The following is a 12701-nucleotide window of genomic DNA, read 5'->3' on the forward strand; positions in this document are numbered from 1 at the left end:
GCTCCCTACTGCCCAGAGTAAAAAGCTTCTCTGCAAGGAATTGGAGGCCTCCCCACCTCCCGTGCCTGATTCCATCAATATCAAGCCACCCAGCTTCCCCTCTAGACCACTGTCCCATGCCTCTGTGCTGTTTCCTCTGCTAGAAATACTCATTTCTCATCGTCTCACGTAATGACTCATCTTTTTCCTTCAAGACTCAGTTCAGATGTCCCCTGCTGGGCAAACCTTTTCCTGGTTTCATCACCTCCACTCTTTCCTCGGGATGGGAGTCCCATATCAGTGTACCCACAACTCCCCATGTCCTGCTAGCACAACTTACTCCATGGCACTGAAGCCTTGTATTTTCTAGTCTGTATTCTCCCCTCCTCCTCAAAGCAGGTACCACTTCTGGTTGATTTTTGCATTCCAAAAACTGGTCTGAACTGCTTAAGAAGTGTTTGTTGTACAAAACTAAATATGCCCCAGCCAGATGTGCTCCATCCATCCCAGGTCCTGGAAAGAGTTTCTTAAGGAGGAGACTCAGCCCACCTAGTTCACTCATCCACTAATTCATTCATTCATTCATGAGACCAACTGTTTATGGAGTGCCTATTATATGCCAGGCCAGGGGCCGCAAGTATGAGGAAGCAGACAGAATCCTCACCCTCCTGAAGCTCACGAGATCTGGTGAGGGAGAGAGACACAAATCAAGGAATCACACATATGTAAATAGAGACTGGGATAAGCTCTTGGAAAGAAAGAGCTGGAACCTGGAAAGCAGATAACCAGCAACCTAAATCTAGGCTGAGTATGGAGGGATGATCTCCCTAAGGAGGTGACTTTTGAACTGAGAGCTGAAGTATTCTGATATGGGTGGAGACAGTTTCTGAGCAGCATAGCCGTGACGTAAAGGAGAGGGGAAGGACAGGAGCTGAAGGAGGGGAGGTGGCGTGGAAGATAAATGTTCCTCCCCTCTGTTTCTGCCTGACTACCTCAAAGCTTAGCAGCTAAAACAAGAGACATCTTATTTTATCTCATGACATTGAGGGTCAGAAATTCACCCAGGCTTGAGCTGTGTGATTATTCCATTCCATGTGGCATGGGCAGAGGTTACCCAGTGGTTCTCAGCAGACAGATGGGCTGGCTTGAAGAGTCCAAGATGGCTTCACTCACATGTCTGGCATCCTGGGATGACCAGAAGGCTGGGTTCAGCAGGCTCCGCTGACCGGAGCGTCATACACACAGCCTTTCCAGCCTGACAGCTTCAGGGTAATTCAGAGCATCTCAGGGTCCCAAGGGTGAGTATTCCAGCGAGCAAGGTGAAAGATGCATGACCTTCTGTAACCTGGCCTCTGAAGTCTCATAGCATCACCTTAGCTGTGCTATGTGGTAAAAGCAGTCACAAACCTACTCAGATTAGAAAGGAGGGACATAGACCCCTACTTCTCGATGGGAGGAATGTCAAAGGGTTGAAAACCAGGTTGTGCAGTCATCATGATTTCTTTTTTAAGCCAGGGAATGACAATATGTTTAAGTGCCATTAGGAAAGATCAAGAGTTAGGAGCATTTGAAGACAGAGGAGAAAGAAAGCATAATCAATTGTGTTAGCTTCCTGAGGGGGAAACTGAAGCAGAGAAAGCTAAATCTCCCATTTTCCCTCAACTCTGTTGCCTCCCACCCCGACCCTGACCCCTGACTCTTTCTCTCTTTGCTATCAGATGCAACAAGCAGCATCCATGACTCCAAAGCTGGCTTGGTGGCTCTCTTGCTTACAGGCCAGAAATCATCAAATCCAGCCCCAAGTCATCTACTAACAGCTTCTCAAGTCACAGGACTTCACAGTTTACAGAACAGTTTACATATTATCTGCCTGGAAGTTGGTCTAGCACCTATTCTTAAAGACGGCACCTCTCCTCTGGATTGTAATCATTTCTATTTAATCTTCTGCCCTGCTAGGAAGTTCTGGCTTTTATCTTCCAGTTTAGAAGAAGTCTTTCTTGTTGCACTGCGAGATAGTGGTCAGAGGTTGAACTTCCTCACTATAGCTCTGCATTTATTTGAATCCAGACCTTAAGGTTATCTCGGCAGACATCCCTGGGCTGCTAAATCACCCCAAATCTCTTAATCTTTTCCTAAAGCTCCCATTTCCCATTTCCTTCAATAAGGTCTCTGGTTTTAACCCATTCAAGACCAAGTCCTTGCCATTCTCACACCCACACCATTTATCACAACCCTTTACACACAGGTAGGCTCTGAAAGGCCAGGTGTTGGACTCAGTTAAACCTAGGTTCAAATCCAGGGTCTGATACTGTTTAATCTTGGGCGAGTTACTTAACCTTTCTGAGCCTCAGTTTCCTCATTTGAAAATGAGAAATAATAATAGCCAATTTCATCAGTTGTTGTACAGGTTTGAGATACAGTGTGTGAAACACGAGGCTCACGTGAGGATGCAGTAAAAAGTAGCTGTTACAATTTTACAGCGTTCTGATAAGGACTGGCCCCATCCCATGGACAACAACCCAACTCCTGGTCCCACATCACACTGTCCCGTGGTCTCTTTTTAGCAGTGTTCACCCTGCCTCTTCTCAGCGCAGCAGACCTCCTCTAAGCCCCACCCCCCACAGCTAATCCCAGAGAATTTGATACTGTTCAGGCCAGCAAGAGCTCTGATCAGACCGACTGGGTCAGATGGGGTTCTGCTGCTCTCCTGCTGTGTGATCTCAGAAAACCTGTTTAACCTGAGTTGCAATCCCCCTCACCCACATTAAGAGGACAGATTACATGAGATACTGCATTTGAAGCACTTTCCATGGTGTCCAGAGCAAAGCAAGCTCTCAATAGATGGCCACCAACAGATAGTGGCAAGAAAGCAAAGTGACTCCGGGGTCAGATTTCCAGGGTGTCATGTCCTGTCCACTACTCTCCAGTTGCATGCCTGTGGGCACTTAAAAGTTTCTTATGCCTCAGTGTCTTCATCTGTAAAATGGAGACAATGATTTATAGAGTTTCTCTAAGGATTAAATGAGAGAATACATCACATTTAGAACGGTGCCTAGGACACAGTAAGAATTTAGTTAAGTGTGAGATGTTATTATTTCAACTTTAAACTTCTTTGTATTTTTATATTTAAGGTACATTGACTATAAGTAGCATATTGTCAGATTGTGTTGTTTTAAAAATCTAGGCTTTATCTCTTTTTAAAATCATCTTTGAAGTATAATCTACATACAATAATAGTCACTAATTTTAAGTGCACAATTCAGTGAATTTTGTGAAATACCCGCAGTCATGTAACCACTACCATAATCAAGATACAGAACTTCACCCCCAAAAATCTTCATGCCCCTTTGCAGTCTATCCCCTCCCGACCTTGGCCCCTAACAACCACTGATATGCTTTTGGTCACCATAGTTTTCCCTTCTCTAGAACTTCATATAAATGAAATAATATACTATGGAACTATCTTTGTCTTTTATGGGCAATTTTATTCCATTTACATCCAATATAGTTACTCACATAGTTGGGTGTAAGCCTAACATCTTACTATTTGTTTTCTATTTGTCTAACTGGTTCTATAGTCCTTCTGCCTCATTTAGGATAAATTAAATACCTTTATTATTTCATGTCTGTTATCTCACTAGTTATATATTTTACTCTTCTTTGTGTGATTATCAGAGCAATGGTTCTTAAAGTGGGTCCCTGGGCCAGCAGATTCAACTTACCCAGATTCTTGTTAGAAATGAAAATTCTCAAGCCCCATCCTGGAATCATAAACTCCGAGGGTGGAAGCCAGCCGTCTGGGTTTAACAAGTCCTCCTGGTGATGCTGAGACTGGCTAGTTTGAGAACCACTGCCTGAAGACAACTTTTGCTTCTGGCAAACAGCAAGGTTATATGTAGATCACCTTAATCCAGTTAGGAGCAGAGCCGATTCAAAGCAGGTATCTGTCCTTGGAAGGGCTGATCAGCTACTGGTTTTCTTCTACTCCCAATGGGTAGCCCTAAGGTGGTCCCAGTTGAAAACTGGACATGCTTACTGGAGCCCTTCTTCCTTAACTATCCCTGAACTCCAGTTTTCCTCCCTACTGGAAGAGGGGGAAAGTATTGCCAAAGGTCAGGCTCACCTGTACTTAGCCCCTTGACCCCTCAAGCTCTTTCTTCCTTGGTGACTGTTCAGTGCCTTCATAGTTCTCCTGGCTTTCGTAGACAGGTTTGTGCAGCACAAGTTAGTCTGCAACTGCTGGAAAAGAAGCCCTCTGTCCTGTTGTTATTTCCCCACTAGAATTACAGAGTCAAAATGAGTATTTAGAACAGTTCAGTTCCTGGCACGTGGCAAAAAACTCAATAAGTATACGTTCTTCTTCTTTCTTCTCCCAGTAGAATCCTAGGGTCATCTTGAGCTGAGCTGTTAAAAATCAACTCCTTCTACCCTTTCCGTACATTTCATAGATAAGCAAACTGATATCACACTGCGTGGCTGGACTCCAGTGCAATCAGACTCCCTTGGGAGGCTGTATTTGGACAGTTTCCTGCCCCTTGTCTGGGAGGTGGTATTGTGCTCTCCTTCCCCAGATCATCATGGCACACCCGGGAGCCCAGCTCAGTTCTCAGCTCAAAAGGAAAGAAGCCAGGGACCGTGGCTTCACAGACCCACCTCTCCTCCCGTCTCCTGGCCTGGCCCAGACCTCCAGCGACAACCACACATTGGGAGCAATCTTCTTACATTCAGTATCCCAGACATCTCATGTCTTTCCTCTGGAGCAGAGTATACACATGCACACACACACATACACACACAGAAACATGCTCACCAGCGATTGAGCATGTACGCAGTACCATACACAGTGTGGAAGGACCACAGTCCAGGTGAGACCAGGCAGCTGAAGTGGAGATGCAAATTGCTCTGCATTGAATGCTAGTCCCTTATTCCAGAAAGAGAGGGAGGCAACCCTAAGCAACAGGCCGAAAGGTCAGGCCAGGCCCAGGTCAGGGAAGACTGGGCTAGAGCCCAGCCACCACCTCCTAGTGGCCAGGATTTGGAGCTGGGTCCCCAGAGTCAGCCCAGTGAACTCCTGTGTGACCCTGACAGGTGACGGAAAGAACAGAGAATCATGACCCTTAGCCGGACTGTGGGCAGGTGCTGCAGCCTGTGACTTGGTTACTTTTTGAACACAGATGTGTGTGATTGTGCACATGTGCTCTGTGCCTCTCTGTGCATATTGGCCAGGGGGCAGGTTTAGATGCTGTGCTCAGCCTCATTCCTTCTCAGAAGGAATGCCCCAGCCTGGGGAGGTTTTAAACTGATTTTAGTTAATTTGGCTCAGAAGAAATCCATTAATTTTTTTCTGATTTAAAAGTAATGCATGCTCATCGTAAAAAATGAATGTGGAAAACAGAAAAAAATGTGATGTAAAAAAAAAAAAAATGAAAAGCACGTGGCTCCCACCCCTAGAGATAATCACTGTTGACATTTTGGCGGAGTTGAGATCACATGCACATACGGTGTTCTTTTCTCCCTTCTCACTGAATCTGCAGAGAGCATTTTCTCATATTATTCCTTTTTTGCAAACCTGTTTGAAAGCCCTGTACCATTGTTTTTGCACCATAATTTATTTAACTTGTCCCCAGTTGTTGAACATTCAGGTGGCTTCCAGATTGTCCCTATGGTGGAAAACCCAGGCTCATATACCTTAGTGCATGAAGCACTGATTTCTACTTTAAGACACGACCAGGGCATGTGTTGGGGGGGCGGGGGGACTCTGATTCAGGAAAGGGTGCGTGGCTTGGGTTTCAGAGGCTCAGCTGGGTGTACTTTGACCAAGAGAGGGTGGCTGGCAGGAACTGGGTGATGGGCTGGGACACAGCCACCCCTGCCAGCCCTGGATAAGGGCCCTCACAAACACCCCTCAGAGCTCCAGGGCCTGACTCCTGGTCATAAATATCCCTCCTTTGCCCCTAGGGGATAATAGTGCGGCCTCTTGGTGAGGCAAGCCATAGGGCAGAGGTGAATTTGATGCATTCATCTGTTCTGAAGATGCTAGGGCTGGTCTCCCCAACCCTACTCCCTCAGAAAGGCCCCTGCCCACCTCTGCCCACATGGATGGAAGCCCAGAAAGTAGGTGAGGTGAGCAGGGGCAGGGGCCAGGTGGAGGGGCAGGGCCAGGATAAGGCAGCCAAGAGGGAGTTGGGAAGCTGGGCAACGACCCCTTAGCTCCATGGCTCATTTGGCAAATAGATGTCTTGCCTTCCCTTTGCCTCCCTGACCCTGCTGGAGGGGCCGTGGTGGGGAAGCAGAGCCCTGTACCCGCTGGGCTCATTTGAGTGTGCTCATCCATTCCTGACTACCAAAAAAGGACAGGGAATGGGGGAATTTCGCTTCTGGTGGGCTCCCTGAAGCTATGGAATTATGGTATATTAGTGCCACCATCGACATCAGTGGCTGTTTAATCCAACTCCTCTGGTTCCAAATGGGGAAACCGTCAGGTCAAAAAGCTAATGTGGATCAGGAATGGAAACTCTGTGTATCTAACTCCCAAACCCACAGGCCTGTGGTCACATGTCCTTTAGCTCTACGTCTGTGGCTCACATCTGCTGCTAGAGGGAGGTTGTAACAGGGGCTCAGAAGCTGCCCTGGGGGGTTAGAGAGTCCAGCTGTGCTAGGAATCAGCCCAGAGGAGCCCAGACATGGACGTAACCTTATGAGGCCTCTGCCTTGGATGCCCAGCTCCCCATCAGCAGGAAGGAGCCCCTCCATGTCACTGTAGTCCAAGGGCTCCCCTCCCTGCATGTCTGGCCTCTGGAGAGGAAGGAGGAGAGAGCAGCAGTGAGACCTCTGGGCTGATGAGCACCACCCCTCACCCGCAGACAGCAGTGACCTAAGCCCTCTTGCAGATCCCAGAACTCGCCTTAGAAGGGAGGTGAGCCTAAGGAGCACCCCCTAAGACCATACTTGGGGAGAAGTGCCTCCACCAGGAAGAGCTGACCTCTGTGAGAACGTGGCATGGGGCGAGCTCTGAGCTAAACATGGGCACACCCAACCCGAGAACAAATCCTCTGTCGATGCAGCATCCCACCTGCCACTGATCCTGACAGTATTTTCTAAGGCCCACTCCCCATTTCTCCATCTGCTCAGAGTCTCAGTGGTCCTCCGTTTATCAGAAGCCATGGCAAAGCCTCCTATCCGTGAGACAGTCAGTCCAAGCCACCCCACACACACAGCCACAAGGAAGGCTTCAGGGCCCAAGTCTCATCCTATCAACCCTACCAAGATCCCCGAGGGCCCCTCTGACCTCAACAGGGCTGCACCGTCTGGGCCCGCAGTCCGTCTCACACCTTTCTCTGTCCCCGCAGCCACACCAGCCTCATCTCCAGCTCTCAGGCCAACCAGCCTTTATCCACCTGCTGCGTGAAATGTGTCCCCCTCCCCTCGCCTTGTCAACCCATTTTCTTCCTTCAGATCTCAGCTCCAAAGCCTCCCCTTGCACCTCTGTGTCAGTTCTATCTGTTGTACATTCTGACACCCTCTGCTGTACCTCCCCTTCAGGGCAGGCATCTTCTCCACCAGACTGTGAGCTCTGGAAGACCAAGTGCGCATCCTTCTTCCTCTCCCTGCTTCATTCCCAGCATCCGTACAGCGCCTGACCATCACCGATACTCAGTGACGATGTGGTGAATGGATAAATGAATGACCCAACTCTATGAGGTAAGTTCTGCTGCAGACAAAGAAACGAAGGATCTGAGTTAAGTAGCCAGCTCAAGGTCCCGCAGCTGGCCTGTGGTACAGGCAGGGTCCAGGGCAAGTCAGACTGCAGAGTCTGTGCTCTTCACCACTTCTTGTCCTTCATCCAGAATGCCGGCCTCAGTGTCTGTCTTGCTCTCTCCAGCAGGCCCTCTGTGGACGGCTCAGCTGGCCACCAAGTCCCAGGGCTCTGGGGCTCCCCTCCCCGGAGCTGCCCCCAGAACCATGGAGAGTCTGAGAGAGCTACAGAACCCACTGCTGCCTCGGAGCCCCACGCACCTCCATGGCCCCTACCCCTACCCCGAGGCTTCTCCTGCCTGGCCGTGCCGGGAGAAGATCTATTCCTACCTCCTGGGCGGTGCTGGCCCTGCGCATGCCCACCAGCTCCTGGACCCCGGGTCCCTACAGCTGGCCGTGGAGGCCTGGTACAGGCCCAGCTGCCTCCTGGGGAGGGACAAGGTCAAGGAGCCCAGGGCAGGCAGCTGTGAGACCAGCTTCACAGAGGGCAGGGAGCCCCCAGCTGGGCCTACGGAGCGGCCCACGGAACCTGGCCAAGCGGAAGAGGATGTCGCCATCCAGACTGTGTCCTACGGGGTTCAAGAGGAGTTCCAAGGCCAAGAGGGTGACCCGGAGGAAGAAGAGGTAAGGACGTGTGTGTAAATGCAGATTCTCGGGCCCACCTCCGGGTACTGAGATTTTATAGGCCTGGCTTGGGCCCCAGGAATCTGTATTTTACTAAAGAAAAGACCCTCTGACACAGATGCTATCCACACTTTGAGAAACACTAGTTAGAGCTGACTAATTTTTTTTTTTTTTACTATTTATTGCATTAAGGTATCTTTCTATTGAAGCTCATGTACAATATTACATAAGTTTCAGGTGTACAACATAGTGATTCACAATTTTTAAAGGTTATGACTATTTGACTTTTTAATCGTGTTTTTTGTTCTTGTTTTTTTTTTTCCAGTTCAATCAAGATATAATTGTTTTGTAACATTAAGGTATATAATGCCATGATTTGATTCATGTATGTATCACAAAATGTTTACCACAATAAGGTTAGTTAACACACCGTTTACCTCACCTAATTACCATTTTGCTGTTGCTATAATGAGAATATTTAAGATCTACTCTCATAGAAACTTTCAAGTATTTGCTACTGCTGCTGCTGCTAAGTCACTTCAGTCGTGTCCGACTCTGTGCGACCCCATAGACGGCAGCCCACCAGGCTCCCCCGTCCCTGGGATTCTCCAGGCAAGAACACTGGAGTGGGTTGCCATTTCCTTCTCCAATGTATGAAAGTAAAAAGTGAAAGTGAAGTCTCTCAGTCGTGTCCGACTCTTAGCGGCCCCATGGACTGCAGCCTGCCAGGCTCCTCCGTCCATGGGAGTTTCCAGGCAAGAGTACTGGAGTGGGGTGCCATTGCCTTCTCCGTTCAAGTGTATAATACATTATTATTAACTACAGTCACCATGCTGCAGCAGATCCCCAGAACTTATTCCCCTTATAACTGGAAGTTTTTACTCTTTAACCAACTTCTCCTCATTGTTCCTACTCTCCAGCCCCCGGCCACCACTGACCTACTCACTGTTTCTATGAGTTCAGCTTTTCTAGATCCTACATATAAATGAGATTAAATGGGATTTGTCTTGGACTTATTTCACTTAGCATGGAGAAGGAAATGGCAACCCACTCCAGTATTCTTGCCTGAAGAATCCCATGGGCAGAGGAGCCTGGCAGGCGACTGTCCACAGGGTTGCAAGAGTCAGACACAACCTAGTGACTAACCCTACTACTACTGCTATTTCACTTAGCATAATTATCAAGACTCATGTTGGCCCAAATGGCAGGATTTCCTTCTCTTTATGGCTGAATAATATTCCCTTATACATATAGATAAACATTGTCTTTGTCCACTCATCCATCCAGCTATGGACTTCTGGTCTTTGAGGAAAGTTCACCTGGTTCTTGTTTTCTTAATTATATAAGCAATTTAAAGTCAATGCAAAAAATTATTCAAAGATAGCTATTATATTAGTAAATGATCTTCCAGTCTTTTTACTTACATTTTTTTATACCTTACCCCCCCAAAAGAGTTCTTGCTATACATATTTCTGTAACTGAATTTTCCGCTCTAAGCAATGTATTTGGTCCATGTACTCTAGTATTTTCTACCAAAGTGAATTTTAAGGGTCACATGGTATCCCATTGTAAATTCTTCTACCACTTATTCACCAATCTCCTGGTCCCTGAGCATTGAGACTTCCTGATCTTTCACAGTTACTATCCTATAATGAACATTCTAGTACATGTGTACTTGTGTGTGTATTCTTGCATGTGTATCCTTGTAGTCTCTCCTAGTGATAAATCCCTAAGGGTGGAATCGTCGAACCATTGTCAAGGTTTTTGGTAGCGAGTCCAGAGCCCAGCCACACTCCCACTAATGACAGATGAGTCTGCCCGCCGCCCCACACCACTGCCGATGGGTGTCCCGGGCCGGGTCACCAGAGCCCACTCGTGTTTTGCAGAGTGACGCCGCATCGACAGAGAGTGAAAGTGAAGACAACTTCCTTACGCTGCCTCCCAGGGACCACCTGGGTCTCACCATCTTCTCCATGCTCTGCTGCTTCTGGCCCCTGGGCATCGCCGCCTTCTACTTCTCCCAGGGGGTAAGAGCCCATGGGGGCACAGGGCTTCTGCTCTGGCCACCCCCACCTCCCCAGGGGACCTGGGGTCAGGGCCTGGGGCGCCGGGGCCATTTTGCTGGGCGTGGGGATGTTCCCTTTTACCAGCGCCTCTCTCTCCCTAGACCAGCAAGGCCATCTCCAAGGGGGACTTCCGCCTGGCCAACACCACCTCCCGCCGGGCCCTCTTCCTGGCCACACTCTCCATTGCTGTGGGGGCTGGTCTCTATGTAGCCGTGGTGGTGGCCCTGGCAGCTTATATGTCCCAGAATGGCCACAGCTAGTGGCCAAGAAGGTCTGGCATCCTGACTCCCCTACTCTGCCTGAGGAGGTAGAGATGGGGTGCTGGGGGTAGCAGACTCTCTGGGGAGACAACTCATGGGGGTGGCTTGTCAGGAGGCGGCCTCCCAGGCTGCAGCCTGCGGGGCATGAGCTTCACTTCCTCCCACCCATTGCCACCGGCCTAGAGCAGGCCGGGGGCATCACTCAGTCCAGGAGAGGGTAGGGCTGCCCACCTGGCCATCCAGGCAGAGCTGCCTCTGGCTGGGATCGCTCCCCATTCTGCTCATTCCCCAAAGGGTCTCCTGCCCTGTGGCCACCCACTACCCAACTCTGCTAACCTCTCCACAGAGAAGAACAGGTTACAGAGAGAGAAAGGGGTTCCTGGGGGGCAGACACACCGGCGTCTCCACCTGGGGTCTCCCTGAACTTCCCAACTCCACTCTCTGAACTTCCCAACTCCACTCTCTGGCCTGTGATGCCCAGACCTCAGCCAGCCAAGATGGAAATACACACAAAGGGACCCCTTTGGTCTTTCTGGTTCTAGAGGGTGCTTACCTCTTCTGCGGGCTTGTAAGACAGAGTAGATTCTAGGTGGCGAAGGGGTGCCTGGGGTGGGTAAACTATACTGAGGGCAGGTTCTTGGAGCATCTTTATGCAGGAGCGAAAGGCAGATGAGATGACGGAGCCTGGAGGGCCCTGGAATATTGTTGCTCCTGTTCTCTGCCCCCATCCTCCTTTTCTGGATTCCTCCGGGGGCTCTGAGCTGGCACCATGCCAGGCAGACAGAGAGAGAGAGAGAGAGAGAGAGAGTGCCATCAGTCCAGCAGCCACTGAGTGCAGGATCCTGGATGCAGCCATGGAGGAATGTAACAAGAAGACCCTGTGTAGTGAGTGTAGATGAGGGGGACACAGGGCTGGCATGGCAGCTGAGCAGCCCAGGAGGGCCTCCTAGAGGAGGTGAGCAAGGTCTAGACGGATATAGAGAACGTATTGAAGGGATACTAAGGGATGACCCTTAGTATTTGCGGGCAGGGCTGTGGCAGGAGCCTCCCAAGGGAGTTTTGGAGCTGTTTCGATTACGCCTAGAACATCCAGCTGGAGCCATACTGAAGGCTCCACCAACTCAAAGAAAAGGAAAGTCAGGCTTATGTCTCAAATGCCAGTGATCTTTTTCCACCTCTGAATGCTGGAGGTCAGTGATGGACCCCTGGTCAGCCTTGCAGCTTCTTCACCGGCACCTCTTCTCAGAGCTGCTCTTAACACTCTTAGCCAATAGGGAAATTTCAGAATTCTAGAAACACCCAGACAGGCAGGAGGAGCACATTTGGGAGGGCAGGCCTGCCAGTGTTCAAGCTATGACTCTCACTGTGCATGATCTGTGGACCTGGTCATGCCGGGGCCCCATCCAGAGCTCGGGGCTGTGAACCCAACTTGTCCACCATCCTCCGCGAGCCCAGGCATTACCCAGCCCTCCACTCAGTGCATCCCCTGAAGCCTCACAGGCCCAGGATCAGCAGTTTTAATGTCCCGTTACTGTATATACTTACCCTTGTAATAAACGTTTCTGTAACACCTGCTTCCTCTGGGCCTCTTGCTGTCCCCGCCTACCTCCACCTTCGCCTGCGTCCGATCCTTCCCCAAGACCGACCTCCAATCCCCAGTCTACTGCTCCTGGCCCCTTGCAACATGTTCTCTAGAGGACCTGCCCACATCTGGGCCTTAGGAGAGGGTGTGGGCGCTCTGGCTTGGAGGACTACTCTGCTGGGAGTAGCCTGGATGCCAGGTGATGGTGTGGCGTGCATTTGACTCTGCAAGACAAGGAGACGTCCAGGCTGAAGAAAAATCCATTCTAGACTCGAGAGCCTGGGAGGTCAGTAGGAAGAGACGTGGGCCAGGGTGACTGAGGCTCCCCTGAGCTGCCTGGAGCCATCAGGGGTGGACGCAAGGTATGGGGTCACCAAGGACCCCACTCCCCTGATGCCCTCTCTTGAGTCCCAATGGGGGCTGCCCAAGCGTGGT

General features: G+C 49.9%; 1 protein-coding gene across 2 annotated transcripts in view; it reads left to right on the forward strand.

Moving 5' to 3' along the window:
- Nucleotides 1-12259, forward strand: part of SYNDIG1L (synapse differentiation inducing 1 like) — a 58503-nt gene extending 46244 nt beyond the window's left edge. For both annotated transcript variants that reach the window (XM_044924735.2, XM_006053867.4), the window contains 4 exons: nt 7522-7680; nt 7862-8358; nt 10245-10385; nt 10526-12259. In XM_044924735.2, coding sequence (XP_044780670.1) covers nt 7942-8358; nt 10245-10385; nt 10526-10684 — 717 coding nt within the window. In that variant the 5' untranslated portion in view covers nt 7522-7680; nt 7862-7941 and the 3' untranslated portion in view covers nt 10685-12259. The remainder of the gene's footprint in view (nt 1-7521; nt 7681-7861; nt 8359-10244; nt 10386-10525) is intronic.
- Nucleotides 12260-12701: the final 442 nt, after the last annotated feature.

The sequence above is a fragment of the Bubalus bubalis genome, chromosome 11 (assembly GCF_019923935.1).
Source record: "Bubalus bubalis isolate 160015118507 breed Murrah chromosome 11, NDDB_SH_1, whole genome shotgun sequence".
Taxonomy (NCBI): Eukaryota; Metazoa; Chordata; class Mammalia; order Artiodactyla; family Bovidae; genus Bubalus; species Bubalus bubalis.